General features: G+C 32.0%; 1 protein-coding gene across 1 annotated transcript; it reads right to left on the bottom strand.

Moving 5' to 3' along the window:
• Nucleotides 1-86: 86 nt before the first annotated feature.
• LOC145330513 (uncharacterized) lies at nt 87-20,375 on the bottom strand. Its single transcript, XM_080175142.1, has 14 exons — nt 20,314-20,375; nt 19,724-19,774; nt 19,316-19,402; nt 18,463-18,577; nt 17,637-17,728; nt 17,231-17,328; nt 15,980-16,026; nt 15,093-15,164; nt 14,768-14,820; nt 13,458-13,546; nt 11,851-11,918; nt 11,246-11,323; nt 10,236-10,305; nt 87-204 (listed from the first exon to the last, which is right to left on the bottom strand). The coding sequence occupies exons 1-14, from the start codon at nt 20,354-20,356 to the stop codon at nt 130-132; spliced, it is 1,038 nt and encodes a 345-aa protein (XP_080031268.1). The 5' UTR covers nt 20,357-20,375; the 3' UTR covers nt 87-129.
• Between the last annotated feature and the right edge of the window lie 103 nt (nt 20,376-20,478).

Raw genomic sequence — 20,478 nt, forward strand, 5'->3', positions numbered from 1 at the left:
CTAAATTAACGAAAAGAGCTAACCATTACGGACTGACACTATATTAAGGAAATCTTCGCTTTTAAAAATACAACAATAATCAAAAATATAATATACATTTAATAAATAAGGATAAAAGTAAAACTATAATTATTTCAAAAAGTTATCACAAGACGAAGTTAGTTCTTCCAATTTCTTCAAATCTTCCCACCCTTCTACGGTGAACTAGAAAAAAAACATTAATTTCTCGGCTGCTATTTAAGATATCCAGTAAAATTTTTGTTTTGAAGATACCCTTTACTAAAGAACCTAAAGTATAAAACGTACTTAGGTCTGTCAGTCCGTCGGGTATGCTACAAATTGTTAGTTACCTATCTGTCAGTTTGTTTGTCTTATCTGTCTATTTGTCTGTCTGTATTTCTGTATATATATCTATCTATCCTAACCTGTTCTTCCTCTTTTCCATAATATCAGGGACAAGGGAAGGCCATTCTGGCAAACAATGCTTTAGAGCTGATTTCATAGATTTCCAGTTAAAACTAGATGATGAGATTATGCAACTTTTGGCAGAATTTGATAAGAATCTCAAGCATTATTATTTTAGTTTTTGCTCACTTTACTACAAGCCATGCAAAAATGATAATCAGAGATTAGTTCCATGTTCAGTTTTGAGATGAACGAGTTGAATAATGCTTTTTACATATTTTATATATTTTATCTAAATCATAGACTACTCGTAAATTATATGTTTAATAGTGAATAAAATTTATTGAAAATCCCAAAGAGTGGATAGCTGTAATATTTTCAAAAATATTTAAGATTGTTTAGATATTTATCTCATCTAAAAATTTTACATAAAAAAAGTTTTTACGACACCTATCAATAAAATTCTGAACTACATAACTATTCTTTTCCAAATCCTAAATTTTATAATATATGTTGTGGTTTAATTTGGTATTTCTTGACAACTTCTTGCCTCTAATTGTGAAACAAGTTGGAGGGAAGTGACGAAATGGGTAATGTAAATTAGAAGCTTCCCTGAAATCATGATTTATTATGTACTGCAATACTAAAAACAACCAATCTTCTACGAATATTAACATTTACAAACTTTTCACAGAATTTAAAATATGGAGAATTTCCCCAATAGTGCCTTGTAGAGCACAGAATCCCCACTTTCCCGACCATTAATTTAAAACAAATTGTAAACGACCAAAGGGGAGGGAGTCTTGGTATAGCATTAAAGAAACCAAAAGATATAATTCAAATAAGGAGGGGGATCAGTGCTTGATAGGCAACTTTGTGGTAAGGCACCAATATATGTTTTTATGATTTTTATTAAATTAAGTTGATCGTCAAATAGAATTTAGTTCTTTATGTTTCTAGGTCATTTATTTTTTTAAAGCGAAGCTTTTCTATAATTAGGGTCGGTCCGTAAGTCCGTCCGTACGTCCATCCGTTACAGTTAGCTTTTTTCGTTAATCTAAAAAGGTTAGGATTGTCCTTTCGATTTCAAACTTCACATGCTAATTCCTATAGCAGTTAGGTACAAATTGATAAGCGCAGCAACTCTATAATCATTACTAGAAAGTCCGTACGTCTATTTAAAACAAGCTGATTTTTTACTTTTTTTACAAAAAATCTTTATATGTTCAAATTATCCTAGTCATCTGATTTTTTTTAATACTAATTCCTATTACAACAAGGTATAGTGTTATAAGCGAAGCTTCTCTATAACTAGTCTTAAAAACGTTAGTATGTCCTTAAACAGTAACATGTATTTAATAAGTTTTGCAACAAATTTACTTACAATTTTGCATAGACATATGTTTAGTTTATTCAGTTCTGTCACTCTATGAGTGTTAATGTTCGATTTCCTTCCAATTCAGAGCTTCCCTTTATAGATGTTGTCATCCTTGTTTTAATAAGTAATGAGCAAAGGATTTTATTTTTGAGCTTTAATGTAAGATGTTTTTAAGTTATTGAATCAATTTGAAACTTTTACTTTAACTTGCTCTAAAGGGTTAATTAGGAAGTGTTTGAAAATGAGCCAAAGTAAATATTTGTCAAAATATTTTGTTTTTCGTCTTTAAACAGTTACAAATTTTATGGGTAGGAAAAATATTTAAAGATATTATTTTTAGGAAGTATTTAAAAATGTTTTTTTAATCTCCCTACTGTGTTATTTTTTTTAAATCGGTCTGCTAATAACATTAATAATCAGGGTTCGGCAGCCGCGCCTCAGCCTCACTTTTAAACCTGCTTGTGAGCAGAAAAAGAAATTTCAGAAAGAAGGATTGTCTGCTAAAGAGCAGTTTTATACATCCAGCTGAATATTATAGTATTAAAATGACAATATCACTGAGGCTTACACGCGGCTTACGTGCGGCTGCCGATCCCTGTTAATAATCTACAAACATTTGATGAGGTTTAGTGAATTTATACTCAGACATAATTACTACAAGCCCCTTTTAATAATAGTTGAATCATCAATAATATTACACACTCATAAAGGTTTCGTGATTAGATTGCGTGATTTTAATAGACTTTTTGGTCAGAGAATACTTCCCTTGTCCCTGCATAATATATATATCTATCTATCCTAACCTGTTCCCCCTCTTTTCCATAATATTTCTGTCTATCTATCTATCCTAACCTGTTCTCCCGCTTTTCCATAATATTTCTGTGTGCTAACTAGTTTGTAGTTCTATGTGTCTCTCTATCTTTCTATCTATCTATCCTAACCTGTTCCCCCTCTTTTCCATAATATTTCTGAGTGCTAACTAGTTTGTATTTCTGTCTGTCTATCTAGTTAACTATCTATCTATTTATCTAACTATCTATCTATCTATCCTAACCTGTTCCCCCTCTTTTCCATAATATTTCTGAGTGCTAACTAGTTTGTATTTCTGTCTGTCTGTCTTATCTGTCTATTTCTATCCTAACCTGTTCCCCCTCTTTTCCATAATATTTCTGTGTGCTAACTAGTTTGTATTTCTGTCTGTCTATCTATCTATCGATGAAGGAAGATCTTGATCATAACTATTTTCGGATAGATTCACCCCCTCTCTTTCTCCATTCCCTTTGAACTGGATAGTTCTGGATTGTCTATTCCAAAACTTGTTAGCGATACGGTGTTTATACAAGTGCGCCAATGTTTTTTTTTATAAAATTGTTAAAAAATGACATCTGTTTGGTTTTCCTTTGCAATTAAGCTTTTTTTAAGGTACAGGGAAGGTTTTTAACTATTTTGGGAGAGCGTATCTCCACCCTCCCAATTTAAAATCACACCCCCAAATTTTTTTTCTGAATATTTCTTATTAAAACTCAAATTAAAAAGTAGAAGGGCAGTTGACTTATCCCCCTCCCACCTTAAGAACACCTAGAGGCTTCTTGGGGGCGTCCGTTGCCCCTAGTCTTTCTTAAAATAAAAGCTATGTCTTGCATTTTTTTTCAATTAGGTGTTTGATCACGAATTTCATATGGTAAAAATATTTTTCTTATTTAATTGTTATCCTAATAATATAAAAGTTATGCTTGAAAATTGTTTTAATAGCTATTATTATATGTTGCATTTTTAGATAAACGTCAGAATTTGCGTCATTTGCGTCATTTCTATTTCAGATTTTTATTACCCGTCATCCTATCTATCTATCTATCCTAACCTGTTCCCCCTCTTTTCCATAATATTTCTAAGTGCTAACTAGTTTGTATTTCTATCTATCTATCTAACTATCTGTCATTCTATCCTAACCTGTTCCCCCTCTTTTCCTTAATATTTCTGTGTGCTAACTAGTTTGTATTTCTGTCTGTCTCTCTATCTATCTAACTATCTATCTATCTATCCTAACCTGTTCCCCTTCTTTTCCATAATCTTTATGGTCATGCGTAGATTTTGCATTTGTGTAGATTTTCTGAATAGTAGTATTTCTGAAAAGGTCTAATCATAATCTATTCATAACAGTTCTAATAATATGCTATGCAAACCGATCATAATTCTAAAGAAATTTTATTGTATTAAATACAACTTTTTTCTCATTTTAAGAGTAAATGTATTTTTAAAGGTAAAAACAGATATTTTAAAAATAATTTAAATTTTTTTTTAAATTTAATTTTTGCAAATATTTATTTTTTTTATTTTTTTTTAAACGTGATAGTATCTTGGAGTACTATAAACAATTATAGGTCATTAAATGATAACATAATAAACCTTTACATTACAAGAAAACTTTGTTTGTAAAGATTTAAATAATTTTAGTGGAAACAATTTATTTTTGATTTACTTATCCCTGTATCCCTGAGTAAAGATGAAATTACAAGAAACAGGTGCAGACTGCAGTTTTCAATAATTTATACCATCAGGTTAAAAATTAAAGTCATACCTTTCATGCAAACTCAGCACTTTTAATTATAGTGCTTTAGAATTAGTTTTTTAGTAGAGTGTTTTTTAATTAGGTTTAAAAAAAGATTTAAAAAATAAAAACAATTTGGGATATTTTCCCTCACATGGACCAAAAATGTTTCTGGTACTTTCAATAGGGCATTTACCCTGCAGGACCCTATGCGTTATTTAGTGTTCACATTTAATGCTATTAACTTTTAAAACTTGTTTGTTAGTTATCCTTGACAGAAAAATTTTGGACAATAAAACACTTCCTGTATGAAAATTAGAGTTGGGGAGTTAATGTAATTAGGAAAAGCAGATGAATTTCAAATAAACATATATATTACCATACTAGCATATTAGCATAAACAAGCTAAAGATAATTTTTTTCTTATACCTTTTTAAAAAATTATTATTTTATGAAAATCATATCGAATTATAATTCAATTCAAGTTTTAGCTAAGATTTTCTAAATCTACGGATCGACTTTTCTATGAAAATATCTAAAAAAAAGCAGTGGCGTGCACAGTGATTCACCAGGAGTTGGTGCAACCGTTAGCGATTGAAAAAAGTGAAAGACAGGCCTTCCCAATATTAGTTTTAAGGGGGGCGTTGACACCCTTCTACACAATCCTAACACATGCCACTGATATCGCGTATTTTCCACATTTTTACGACAAATTAAAATTAAATTTATGTTCAGATCCTTAACTTTACGAGGGGGAGGAGTAATGTAATTAATAATGAGGAGAATACCAAGATGTTATGTTAAGTTGGCAGCGCAGCTACATTATAAAAATGATCTTCAAACAACATAACATTTAAAAGTAAAATAGGAGAAATTTTGATTTTAAAACTTTTACAACAAAAAAAAAGATCTCTGCCTCTTGAGCCATATTTTAGTACATAAATTATCTTAAAAATTGTGTATTATTTATGTGATTTAACATCTCATCACACAAATTATTATCTACGTCCATGAATCAGGAATGTCCTTGTTAATTTGTCTCATTTTACTCTGCACGTCTATTGACATTTGTAAAAGCGAAGCTTTTCTATAATTAGGGTCGGTCCGTCCTTAACGGATAGCTTTTTTGTTAATTTAAACATGTTATAATTTTTTTAACAGATATCAAACCTTGTATGATTATTTCTATAACAATTAGGTATGATTTAGGAAACGTAGCATTTCTATAATCGTTAACAGAAAGTCAGTACGTCCATTTTAACATGCTATTTTTTTTAAAATTTTGACAGCAAATTTTACTATATGATATAATTATCCTGATTTTTACCTATTACAACAAGGTACAATGATATAAGCAATTCATCTCTATAATCAAGTCCTAAGAATGTAAACATGGCCTTACACATTATCCTGTATTTAAGCATTTTTGCCAAAAATATACTTACAATTTTATTTAGACATATACATTTATATTAAATTTATTTAGTTTTGATACTCTACAAGTGTTAATGTTTGTTTGTCCTATTGTTTCAGAGCTTCACTTTTATGGATGTTGTAATCCTTGTTAGAATATAAACTTGAGATAACTAAACAAGTTGAGTTTCTAATTAAACAAGGATAACAACATTCATAAAAGCATAGCTCAATAAATCAAATACACTCACATAAACACATGTAGAGTAATAGGACATTAAATGTCAAGTTCGGACAAAAATTAATTAATTAAAGGATAATTATTATGGATATACCAATCTTTTAAGACTTGCTTGTAAATATGCTTCGCTTAGAACATTAAAAAAACGACGGGAGGGGACATTGTGCTGTTTTTAAATTAGTCTCCAATATAATAATGTTTTATTCAGTTTTGGAGACTTCTATTGAATTTGATTGGTTGGTGCATTAAATTAAATGTCCGAATGTTTCAACCACTAATTGTGATCTACAGAAGGGGTAATTTTGTGTTTAATTATTGCATTTTTATAAAAATTTATATTTCATTGTCTTATCCCTTTAGATCCCTGACAAAAAAGTAGGAGTTACATTATAAATGGCGGGAGAAAACAACCCATACAGATTATATATTTTGGGGCGAAGCTACTTTAAAAATAAGATTTTAAATTACAGTAATCAATGATATGTATTAATACCCTTATAAATAAATTTTATCCTATGCAAATATGGACGATAGATTGACGTACATTCCAGATGATGATTAAACAAGGATGACAACATCCATTAAAGCGAAGCTCTAAAATGGTACGACAAACGAACATTAAAACAAGTAGAGTGTCATGATAATTTAATATAAGAATCATCATGAAAAGTTTGAAATTGATTGGACAATTTACACCTGTTTATATTAACGAAAAGAGCTAACTGTCCCAGACAAACGGACGGTCAGACTGACTCTGAATTAAGAATTAATGAAAGTACTCAACATTTCAGATTAAAGATATTTATGAATCTTCATGAAATTTTGAAATAAATAGGACACTTCTAACATGCCAAAAAAAATCATAGAATTGTTATATCATAAAAAGAAATGTTGCTAGAAAGATAATTAGGGTCGGCCGGTCCGTCCGTCCGTAACAGGTAACTCTTATCGTTAGTTTAGGCATGTTAGAGTTGTCCTATCAATTTCAAACATTGTGTGGTGATTCCCGTATTAGTTGGGTACGATTTAGAAAGGAAATAATCGTTTTCATAATGTCCGTACGTCCATTTAAAACATGATGATTTTTTACAACAATTTTTCATGAGATATTATTATCCTTTTCGTCTAAATAAAGAGGTCCTACGTTTTCTGAAACATACCCAAATGTTAAAGAAATCAGCATAGAAAGTTGGAAATCAATAAGAAAATTATAATATGCCTAAATAAACAATAAGAGTTACGCATAGAAGACTTACCAACCAAACCTAATTTTTAAAAGCGAAGCTTTTCTATAATTAGGGTCGGTCCGTCCGTACGTCCGTCCGTCCGTACGTCCGTCCGTCCGTCCGTAACGGATAGCTTTTTTCGTTAATTTAGACATGTTAGAATTGTCCTATCGATTTCAAATTTTGCATGGTGATTCCTGTAATAGTTAGGTACGAGTTAGAAAGCGTAGCAACTCTATAATCATTACCAAAATGTACGTACGTCCATTTTAAACATGTTGATTTTTTTTACTTTTTTAAATAGCTTTTTTTGTTAATTTAGGCATGTTAGAATTGTCCTATCGATTCCAAATTTTGCATGGTGATTCCTGTAATAGTTAGGTACGAGTTACAAAGCGTAGCAACTCTATAATCATTACCAGAATGTCCGTACGTCCATTTTCAACATGTTGATTTTTTTAACATTTTTAACAACCAATTTGTATATGACCTAATTATCCGATTGGTCTAATTTTTGGTATACTGATTCCTGGGACAACAAAGTACAATATTATAAGCGAAGCAACTCTATAATCAAGTCCTAAAAATGTAAGTATGTCCATAATCATTATCCTGTATCAAGCAGTTTTTCAAAAAATTTACTTACAATTTTCCTTTGACTCTTATACATTCGCATTCTGATTATTCAGTTCTGACATTATACAAGTGTTAATGTCCGTTTGTCCTACCGTTTCAGAGCTTCGCTTTTATGGATGTTGTCATCCTTGTTAAAAAGAAACTTGGATTATCATATTATACGTAACAAAAAGTTAAAAAAAACAGCATGCTGTAAGGTGACGCATAGACTATAAAAGCTATCCGTTATTGACTGGTAGACTGAAGGAACGACTTACTCAAATAAAAGAAATCTTTGTTTAAATCCATTCATAACAAGTATATTCAAATATTTATAGTGGTTACGTATTACGTAATGATTAAAGTTTCTAATTTAATAACAAGGATAACAACATCCATATAAAATTGGCCAAATAAATCAGACGGATTCATATATAAAAACATTAAATATTAATAATTTATAGAAGTCCGGACAAAAATTGATTAATTAAAGGGCGTTTTATTTTGACGTACTTTTTAAAAAGCGAATCTTTTCTATAATTAGGGTCGGTCCGTCCGTAACGGATAGCTTTTTTACGTTAATTTAGGCATGTTAGAATTTTCCTATCGATTTCAAACTTTGCATGGTGATTCCTGTAGTAGTTAGGTACGATTTAGAAAGCGTAGCAACTCTATAATCATTACTAGAACGTCCGTACGTCCATTTTAAACATATTGAATTTTTTACTTTTTTAACGAGCGGATGCGCTTTGTTTTGAGCAACGGTCGTGAGTTAAATTGAAAACTACTAGCAGAGAAAAACCTTTCCTATTTACCGACGGAATGATCGACAATCAAATTATTGAGTAGCTTCACTCAAAGAGAGAGAGAGTGGGGGGGGGGCAATGGGCTATTTATTACACTAGTCAAAAAACCAAAAGTTTTATAATAATGTTTTCTTATTCGTTGGCTTAACATCTTTGGGATCTTTTTATAACTTTGTTAAGTTGAGTGTTCAAACGTTTCAACCACTAATTATAACCTAAAAGAGGGTTAATTTTGGGTATTTATGTTGGGGATGTACACTAATTTATTGGCCATTGTCTTATTCCTTTAAATCCCTGAGCTTTCTCAGACAGGTGAGAAATGTTTCTTATAGTGTTTTATTATGGTGTTTTATTCTTAAAACAAAATAAATGTTCTTTGAATTAAAAGAAACAAAGTATATAGTTCTATGAGAACTTGTGACTAGCAGTTATAGAAAAATTAAAAAGTAAAGAAAGACAGCACAAAATGATTAGGTAAATGCATTAAAATTCAGCAATAAGACCTATAACATATTGGTAAGAAATTACTAATTTTGTAAAACAATAATACATGAATATTTGCTGTAGTGTTTATTTGTCGCTGTGTATGAAACCCATATCAAGTTACTACTATTATTGGACATTTAGTGTGAATTCGAAACAGTCAAGAAAAACGTTACTGGATAATATAGACTTAGAGTTGACTAAATTTTTAAAAGTCTTTTATACTTTATATAAGAAACAAAACATTGAAAATAATAACTTTTCATTTTGGTATTCCCTAAATTCATTGGAGACGCTTCAATATTTTGACTAAAAGATTAGAAGCAATCTTTTCTAATTATTGAGTATTGTAAGATAATTTTGTCTCTTTTTTACACAATTATATTTATTATCATTTGCCAATCAAAAAGAATTGAAATTGTATAAACACCATGTAATATCATATTACTTCCGTTCACTATTGTCGATTAGGAAGGGTGTTTACATGGGGCGTAGAAGGGGATTAGAGACCACCTTTTTTTAAAATTCAGGATTGGTTTAACTTCCAGAATACAACCAAATTGAATCTTAAAAATTTTTAATATCTCAGAAAACATTGACAAGAAATTTTATTGTAAGGTATTTTTCAAAGGTTTTACCCTTTTGGCACTTAAAGGAGAGAGTATATTCGATAAAAAAAATATCCTAAATTTGAAGAGAATACCAAAAAAAGGAAACTTTGCCATTTTTTATCTATTTAGCTTAGATCTGAACTTCTTGATATCATTTTAGAATTTTTTTAGTTAATAAGTGATCTTATCAAATAGCCCCACTTTTTTTGGATTTTGAATATTCCCCTGCCCCCACGCAGTCTATTCGTTTTTTCTATACTTATGTCCATTCAGAAAATCTATTTCAGAAAGTCTATAGTCAATCATATTTATGTGTGCTAACAAGTTTGTATTTCTGTCTGTCTATCTAGTTAACAATCCATCTATTTATCTAACTATCTATCTATCCTAACCTGTTCCCCCTCTTTTCCTTAATATTTCTGAGTGCTAACTAGTTTGTATTTCTGTCTGTCTATCTAGTTAACTATCTATCTATTTATCTAACTATCTATCTATCTATCTATCCTAACCTGTTCTCCCTCTTTTCCATAATATTTCTGTGTGCTAACTAGTTCGCCGTTTTTCCATTTCTCAAGATCTCTAAAAAAAAAACAAGGATGACAACATCCATAATTACGAAGCTCAGAAATGGTAGAACAAACAAACACTAACACTTGTATAGCTTGTGTATAAACTCAATAAGCAGAATATAAAGACATGAGGAGTAAACCGTAATCGTGGCTCAACACGTAGCGCATCCGCTCGTCGCCGGGGAGGTGATAGGTTAGAATCTCAGGCCGACACCGCCTCATAACTAAAGCCGTTAAAAATGGCTCCTACTGCTACTATGCCAGGTGCATGACATTAATAGTAAGAGTAGGGGGAATGCCTTAGCCCATAAACAGGTGCAACTAATTACCATACACAGTTAGGACTTCTCAGACAAAGGTCGTGCGATCAAAGGGTTTGTTGTCAAATTGATGTTACTTAACCTAATATCCTTGGGTGTTAGAGTATTGCATCCCATTAATCGCGGATGATGCTCTCGATTCTCTAGATGATCACTTAAAAATTGAAGGATAATCCCGCCCTTACGGGGTAATAGTAATTAAGACATATGTATAAACAAAATTGTATGTAAATTTGTTGCATAGGATACTAATTAAGAAATTTTTAGGACCTAATCATAGTAATGCTTCGCTTATAACATTGTACCTTGTTGTAATAGAAATCATCATTTCAAGAAATCAGATTAAAATGATAATTATAACACAAAATTTATTGTGAAAAAAGTATAAAACATACATATTAACCTTTACCTTGCTATTAAAAAATATATAAAAGCGAAGCTCTAAAATCAGAAGGAAGAACAAACAAACAAAAAATCTTGTGGAGTGTCAGAACATAAAATATTTTAATACAGATGCCTCGCTTTAGATATATACCTTGCTGTTCTAGCGATCATTATTCAAAAAAAAGGTAAAAAGGATACTAGGAGGTTTTAGGCTATTTTGTTTCGCTATTTAAAGTTGAAACTTACTTCTTTCCTGCTCTTGGTCCCTCAACAAATGTGTATAGACAATCTCCATCCCATGCCCCATTCTTCTTCAGACCTTCTCTAAACATGGATATTTATGTCAATCTATCTATCTGGGTCTCCATCCCAAGCCCCATTCTTCTTCAGACCTTCCCTAAACATGAATGATTATGTTCATCTATCATCTGTCTTTCTATCTATCCATTGGACCATGTTAACTTTCCAGGTCCAGTGGTTAATCAGAAATCACACAGACAGATAGACATCCTGTTACTTTGCTTATAAGTAGGATACCTTGTAGCTCCATTGGGCCAGGTAAACTTTCCAGGTCCAGTGGTTAGTCAGATTTTACGTACACATACATACAGACAGACATCCTGTTACTTTTTTATAAGATAGATACCTTGTAGCTACATTGGGCCTGGTTAATTTTCCAGGTCCAGTGGTTAGTCAGATCTTACATACACACACAGACAGACATCCTGTTACTTTGTTATAAGATGGATACCTTGTAGCTACATTAGGCCAGGTAAACTTTCCAGGGCCAGTGGTTAGTCAGATCTTACACACAGATAGACATCCTGTTACTTTGTTTATAAGATGGATACCTTGTGGCTCCATTGGGCCAGGTTAATTTTGCAGGTCCAGTTTGATCTCCATTCTTATACACACTCAACTTAAATTAAATCTAAATATAATGGTTGAAAAGTTTAGACACTTTTAGTCTAAAGATTTTGGTATTGTATCAGAATTTAAAAAGCAAAAAAATTAATTGTGCGTAAATTTGTTGTAAAATTAGGCAAAGACATGATACCTTTTAAGGACATACCTACTTATTTAGGACTTATGTAAGGATGCTTTGCTTAAAATATTGCACTTGGTTGGTTTAGGAACCATTTAAAAAATGAGATGAATGGGATAATTATAAAATCGTTGCCAAAATGTTTTAAATGAATGTACCACAGTGAGTATGAAGGTGCTTTGACTTTTGTGTCAGAACCTAAATTGGGACATAGTGCATTTCATTACCCTAGGTTAGGTAACTTCATTTTACTTTTCAATCAAATTTAAAATGCAGCCGTTTTTTGCTTTTATAAAGTCTTTCATAAAACCTCTCTATATATGATTTATCTAAGGCTGAATTTCCGTGACCTTAGCAAAGCAACTGTTAAAAATGGCCATGAATCAACTCACTTCAGGAGTGGTTTTATGAAGAACTTTATAAAAGCAAACTTGTTCAAAATTTTCAAATCTAATTTTCTCAATAACGGCTGCATTTTAGATTTAATTGAAAATTAAAATGAAGTTACCTAACCTAGGATAATGAAATGCACTATGTCCCAATTTAGGTTCTGACACAAAAGTCAAAGCACATTCGAACGCACTGTGGTACAATTAGATAGTTGTTAATCTTTCCATCAACTATTTCAGGAATCATCAAGAAAAGTTTGAAATCTTAAGGACAATTCTATATGACAACAATAACGAATACGGTTGATATACAAACCCCTCTCAAACTTTAAAACCACTCATTTTACCCTCCTCAAGTATTTTAAAAATACATTAGATTAACCCCTTCAAACCTTAAAACCACCTCAAAATGAAAAGCTTGTACGTTCATTATAAATGTTTCTTGCATGTAAAGACAAACAAAAAATTTATAGTTACAGAATAGCTTTTGATTTGTAACAAAAACCTCTATAGAGCCATCACTAAATCTAGAAGTAGCATGTCTATCTATCTATCTATCTATCTATCTATCTATCTATCTATCTATCTATCTGTATATCTGTCTATCAATCTAACAAACCTCTATAGAGCCATCACTAAATCTACAAGTAGCATGTCTATCTATCTATCTGTATATCTGTCTATCAATCTAACAAACCTTTTTAGTGCCAGGTCTATCTATCTATTTATCTGTCTAGATGTCCATGTGTCTATCTAAAATCTATCAATCTATCTATCTATCTAACAAACCTTTATAGAGCCATCACTAAATCTATAAGTAACAGGTCTATCTATCTGTCTACCTATCTATACGTTCATCTGTCTATTTATTTATCTGTCTATCTATCTAACAAACCTCTATAGAGCCATCACTAAATCTATAAGTAGTAGGTCTATCTATATGTCTATTTATTTATCTGTCTATATGTACATGTGTCTATCTAAAATCTGTCAATCTATTTATTTATCTAAATAACAGACAAACCTCTATAGAGCCATCACTAAATCTATAAGTAGCAGGTCCATTTTTAAAACCATTAACATATGTAAACTCTAAACAATCTCCGTTAGCACCTTAAGAAAATATTAACAGAATGTTTGTTCGTTTGTTTGTCTAGTAATATTAAAACCTTTTAATCTTTAATAAAGTCTGTGTCTGTAACCACTGAACCGATATGGTCTTCATTTATAGTTAAGCTTCTCATTCAAGGTCCTGGTAGGGTTTATAACTATTTTGTGGAGAGAGTAACGCAAGAGAAAAATATAAACCCCCATTTAAAAAATATACCTTATCTTTAGGAAACTAATATTTAAATTTGTTTAAAAATTTATTTCTTTACAAGACGACATTTTAAAGTAATATACACTCAACTCAAGTTCACAAAAATGCAGCAACACATTAATGATATGTCCGACCAACAGTATGATTTGAAAGCTTCGTTCGGACAGACAAACGGATAGATGAACGGACGGAAAGACGTACAGACAGTTAAATGGAAAGACAGAAAACCTCGTTCTGCTTTAAATATCAAATATATTCAAAATATAATAGTGTGCATTGGTCTGATTGTCTGTCTATCTGTATTTCTGAAATGCTCTGTCTGTCTATAATGCTATGTATGTCTTCAATGCTCTGTCTGTATGTTTGTTTGTCAGTCTGCCAATCTGTCTGTCTGTATTTAATGCTTTGTTTGTCTGTCTGTCTATATTTCTGTAATACTCTATTTGTCTGTATGTCTGTAATGCTATGTCTATTGTCTGTAATGCTCTGTCTGTCTTTCTGTAATGCAGTCTATAATGCTCTGTCTTTATGTTTGTTTGTCTGTGTATCTGTCTATTTGCTGTTTGTCTGTCTGTCTTTCTGTAATGCCTTGTCTGTCTATAATGGTCTCTGTGTCTGACAATACTGCCGACTGTAATGCTTTGTCTTTCTGTCTATCTGTATGTAATGGTCTGTCTGTCTGTATGTAATGGTCTGTCTGTCTCTTTGTCTTACTTTCTGTCTGTCTGTATGTAATGGTCTGTCTGTCTCTTTGTCTCTCTTTCTGTCTGTCTGTATGTAATGGTCTGTCTGTCTCTTTGTCTCTCTTTCTGTCTGTCTGTATGTAATGGTCTGTCTGTCTCTTTGTCTCTCTTTCTGTCTGTCTGTATGTAATGGTCTGTCTGTCTCTTTGTCTCTCTTTCTGTCTGTCTGTATGTAATAGTCTGTCTGTATCTTTGTCTCTCTTTCTGACTGTCTGTATGTAATGGTCTGTCTATATCTTTGTCTCTCTTTTTGTCTGTCTGTAGTTATACCTGTCAACTTTGCTGGACCTTCTAAAATTCCTGCGACCCATATTCTCTCCTCTCTAAAATAGAAATAAAGTAACAGGATGTTTGTCTGTTTGTACCAAAGGATCTCGCTAACCGCTAAATCGATCGGGTTCCCCTTAACAGGTTAGCTTCTCATAAGTCCTAGGAAGGTTTATAACTATTTTGGGGGAAATTGACAAAAATAAAAAACGCCGCCCTGAGGACATTTTTGCAATTAGCTAAAAACATAACCAACACCATCTATCGGCGAAAAAAATAACTAGTTTTGACTGCGGACGGCGGCTGCTGAACACAAAATAAAGCTAACCTCTCGCCATTGAGTCCAACTTCTAAACCTGGGCCATGTTTTAGGCCATTTTCAAATGTTGCCTCCTCACATCTACAACAAAAAAACTAATACTAAAGTAACAGTATGTTTGTATGTCTTTTTGTTTGTCTGTTTGTTTGTCTGTCCGTTTGTCTGTCTGTTTGTCTGTCTGTTTGACTGTCTGTTTGTATGTCTGTCTGTTTGTCTGTCTGTCTGTTTGTCTGTCTGTTTGTCTGTCTGTTTTTCTGTCTGTCTGTTTGTCTGTCTGTTTGTCTGTCTGTTTGTCTGTCTGTTTGTTTGTCTGTCTGTCTGTATGTCTGTCTTTTTATCTATCTGTTTGTCTGTCTGTTTGTCTGTTTTTCTGTCTGTTTGTCTGTCTGTTTGTCTGTCTGTTTGTCTGTCTATTTGTATGTCTGTTTGTCTGTCTGTTTGTCTGTCTGTTTGTGTCTCTGTTTGTCTGTCTGTTTTTCTGTCTGTTTGTCTGTCTGTTTTTCTGTCTGTTTGTCTGTCTGTTTGTTTGTCTGTTTAAACCAACGGATCTCGCTAACCGATATGGTTCTCCTTTACAGTGAAGCTTCTTATAGGTTATGGGAAGGTATACAGCTAAACTATGGGAGGGTAATATCACCCTCCTAAAATGAAATAAATATTACTGTCCATTCGTGTACAGACATACAAGCCCAATTGACCGTCTAGAAATTATTTTGCAGTATGGCTTGGAAAACGATTGATATCCTCTGGATTAGAACCGGTTCTCAGCCATACGGAGAAATAATGTATAGCATCGTATTACAGAACTTTTCTACGAATTAGCAAAAATAGTTTAAATTTTTTTATTTTAATATCTGCGGAAAGCTGTCTATAATACGATGCAGTGAATAAATTACCGTCCGTCAGCCCAGGTAAACTTGGAAGGTCCATGAAGTTGATTATCCTGAAATATATTGAATATATAAATACGTTGTTATTGTGAGAGGGGAATATTTGTTGTCAATTTAGGTTGCTTACATAGTAGTCCTCAGATATTGGTCAATCTGTTCCTCCATTGTCATGGGAGGGGATGGAATAAAGTCATGAAGGGGGGGGGGTATCGTCCCACTGGGAAATACGTTTTATCAGGGTATGCGAAAATTTCTCACATTATCCACGTATTCAATATCCATTGTTATCCTAAAATTTTTTAACTAGATTTATATAAAAAATATTGAATTTTGTAAAAAATATTTATCCATCTCTTAATTTATTTATTTATTTTATCTGTCCGTACAACCATCCTTTAACAAGAATGACAACATAAATTAGTAGCGAAGTTTAAAAATTATGAATGGATATTGGGCAAAAATTTATTGTAGAGAAGTATAAGCAATAAACATTTAACATGATAAAATAGGTAAAACAGGAAACCTTTAAAATCACGCAACCTTTAAAATCACGAAAACTTGAAAATCCAGGAATCGATCTAGCACCACAATTAATAGACAAATCTTAATGAAACTTTATGGAAATATGTAGAATATGAGCATATTTAATCCCTGATGATTTCAGTCGTCAATCCTGAATAGGATTAGAGAAAACCACGAAAACTTAAAAATCTAGAAATCGATCTAGCACCCCAATTAATAGACAAATCTTAATAAAACTTGGTGAATGTAATATTGATTAATCCCTGAAAATTTCAGCCCTCTATCTTGAAAAGGTATTGAGAAAATCACGAAAAGCACCCCAAACAAAAGACAGATGGACAAAACAATGTATAGATTAGATGAGCATATGTCATAGGAATCTACACTAAAATTTTCAGCTATCTATCTTGAATAGGAGCCGAGAAAATCACGTTTCCCCCAAACTAAGACAGACATTTCAAATTATAGAGTAGCTTCGCTACTAAAAAGTCTAAATATTGATTTTCATAAAAAATCTATATATCCATCTATTTATTTATCCATTTATCTGTCTATCTATCTAACTATTTATCTCTTTTTCTATCCATCTATATTTCCATCTATTTATTTGTATATCTATATATCTATCAAACCATATAACTATCTATTTATTCACCTATTTATTTGTATATCTATCTATCTACAAAATCATATAGCTATCTATCTATTCATCCATCTATCTCTCTATCTATCTACCTTATAATTAAATTTAAACAAATCTCCATTAGCTCCATTATACGTGGCCTCTCCATTTTTTACTCCATCCGAATATGTTCTGTCCTCATAGCTGCCATCTGAGATAGATAGATAGTCTCCAAAGTTTTATAATAACTATTTCTCATTCGTTGCCTTAACAATTTTAGGGATTGTAATTGAATTTTGATTGGTCGATTCATTTAGTTGAGTATCCAAACGTTTCAACCACTAATACAAATCTACAGGAGAGTTAATTTTGTGTATCATCATTGAAGATGGACATCAATTTATCGACCAATGTAATTTCCCTTTAGATCCCTGTTTTATAGTGCCTATAAAAAATGACGTCATACTGGCCTACCATTGGTCAATTTGTATGTATACTGGCCTGCCATTGGTTATTTACCTGGATACATTAATTTACTTGGACCCTTGGGGTCTCCCTCCCAGAACATTAACTCTTCTGTAGTTTCATCTTCAGCTGAGATGTACTTAGATCTAGATAGATAGGTAGATAGATAGACAGACAGACAGATAGATAATAGATAGATATACAGATGTTTAAATAGATAGATATTTAGATAGATAGATAGATAGATAGATAGATAGATAGATAGATAGATAGATAGATAGATAGATAGATAGATAGATAGATAGATAGATAGATAGATAGATAGATAGATAGATAGATAGATAGATAGATAGATAGATAGATAGATAGATAGATAGATAGATAGATAGATAGATAGATAGATAGATAGATAGATAGATAGATAGATAGATAGATAGATAGATAGATAGATAGATAGATAGATAGATAGATAGATAGATAGATAGATAGATAGATAGATAGATAGATAGATAGATAGATAGATAGATAGATAGATAGATAGATAGATAGATAGATAGATAGATAGATAGATAGATATATAGATAGATAGATAGATAGATAGATAGATAGACAGACAGACAGACAGACAGACAGACAGACAGACAGACAGACAGACAGACAGACAGACAGACAGACAGATAGATAATAGATAGATAGACAGATGTATAAATAGATAGATATTTAGATAGATAGAAAGACAGAAAGACATCCACTTACTTGCCATGCCTGGTCCCATTCCCATGACAACCTGCTCTGTGTCTCCGTTGGGGTAGGTGAACACTCCTTCACCGTGGGGTATAGATATATAGATAGATAGATACTCAGAAAGACATCCACTTACTTGCCATGCCTGGTCCCATTGTCCATGACAACCAGCTCTGTGTCTCCGTTGGGGTAGGTGAACACTCCCTCCCCATGGGGTATCCCGTTCTCAAACTCCCCAGAAAAACTTTCACCTAGAAAATAATATGATTTTTTTAGAGTGGGGGGGGGGGATTGAATGTTTGTTAGAATGAATAGATTTTCATGGTTCTGAGCCCTTGGTTTTTAAAAATCAGGTAAATTTGGGTCATTTTACAATCATTTATCTGTTTTCTTGACCTACTACTCCTCTCCCCCCAATAACAAAAAATAGAAATGAATTAAATAGAAAAGTAGTGAAACATGTAAAGATTAATACAATGTGTAATAAACATAGAAAAATAGATAGAAAGATTGATAAATGGATCAGATAAATAGATAGAAAGATGTAAGAAAAATAGATATAAGATAGATAAACAGATAAAAAGAAAGATAGTTAGAAAGATAGATAGAAATACAGTAAGATATATAGCAAATTGATAGATAGACGGACATGCAGATAGATAGATAGAAAGATGGGTAGACAGATATATAGTTAAAAGATAGATAGGTCAGAGAGGGAAGGAATATCGGGCTGTTTATTACACTAGTCCCCAAAGTTTTATAACATTATTTTCTTATTCGTTGGATTAACAACTTCAGAGACTATCATTAAATTTTGATTGGTTGGTTCATTAGTAGATAGATCAAATAAAGTGTTGAAACGTTTAAACCACTAATTGTAATCTTGAGAAGGGTTAATTTTTAGTATCATCTTTGGGGACGTAGTTCAAATTATCGGCCATTGTCTTATCCCTTTAGATCACTGTAGATAGATAGATAGATATACTGACCTGAAACAAATTTGACCATGCCCGCCCCGTGTTGCCGCCCCTCAAACCACTCCCCATCATATCTTATTCTTCCTGATGGGTCATTTTCTAACGTATTCAACAATTATTGATTTATATAAACAAGTATGACAACATCCATAAAAGTGAGGCTCTAAAAAAGTAGGACAAACAAACATTAACAGTAGAGTGTCAGAACTTAAAAAGATAAAAAAGGAGGGATTGAGCTAGAAAAAGCAACATATGGATAAAAAAGGTAGAAACTTTGATTGGTAATTTTTTTTTAGGAGGGGAGAAAAATGTAAATTGATTTTTTTCGGGTACAAATTAGCTAAAATATATCTTTGATCAAAGCGTAAGCGCCATGAATGAATTATATTGATTTAATTTTAGAATATAAATAAATTTTTCCTTTGTAAACAATGCAGCCTTTGCCGTGAGGTAAGCCATCTTTTTTCTCTCCTAAATTTGAACAAAAAATATATATTTGGTAATCATGAAACTTTTATATTTAAGATCTTTTGTACAGAGAGAGAGAGAGAGAAAAAAAGAGAGAGAGAGAGGGGGGGGGGAGAAAGAGAGAAGGAGGACAATTAGCTGTTTATTACACTAGTCCTCGAAGTTCTAGAATAACGTTTTCTTATTTTTTGGCTTAACAACTTTGAGGACTTTAGATAATTTTGATTGAATAATTACAACTAATTTTAATCTACAGAAGGGATAATTTTGTGTATCATGATTTTGGATATACATCAAATTATATACTACTTTATATTAGTAAGACTTCTAACTTTATTCTTATGGCTTCGCCTTAAGAGGCCGTAAAAAGTAACCCCACCCTCCCTCCTATAGGCATAGTTTTTTTGTGGGGGTTGGGTGAGGGTCATTTTGCAAGAAAATAGCTTAAAAACATCGCATGACATATATATGTATATTCCCTGAGGTGAGGTAACTGAGATCTTTAGCTGCAGACAGACTTGTATACAACAATGATATATAACCTGTATATTCTCCTATCTCAAATAAACTATCTTCCTCGCTCATTTTTCTTCTTGATCTACAAAATAAAATAAATCTATGTTCAATAATATCTCATGAACGGCAACACTGATTGGTCCCTGTAATCCTCTGGGATATTTATATTGTTCGATAGCAGGTTTTGGGCT

Source organism: Acartia tonsa, chromosome 10, assembly GCF_053477335.1.
Source record: "Acartia tonsa isolate MP-2025a chromosome 10, ASM5347733v1, whole genome shotgun sequence".
NCBI classification, from domain to species: domain Eukaryota; kingdom Metazoa; phylum Arthropoda; class Copepoda; order Calanoida; family Acartiidae; genus Acartia; species Acartia tonsa.

What these genes read in the sequence shown, in the direction of transcription:
- LOC145330513 (XM_080175142.1), bottom strand. Translation starts at nt 20,356, where the DNA reads ATGAGCGAGGAAGATAGTTTATTTGAGATAGGAGAATATACAG. An exon ending in CATGGTCAAATTTGTTTCAG is followed by an intron (nt 18,578 to 19,315) that starts GTCAGTATATCT and finishes ATTATTTTCTAG; the next exon opens with GTGAAAGTTTTTCTGGGGAG. An exon ending in AAGTAAATTAATGTATCCAG is followed by an intron (nt 17,329 to 17,636) that starts GTAAATAACCAA and finishes TATCTATCTCAG; the next exon opens with ATGGCAGCTATGAGGACAGA.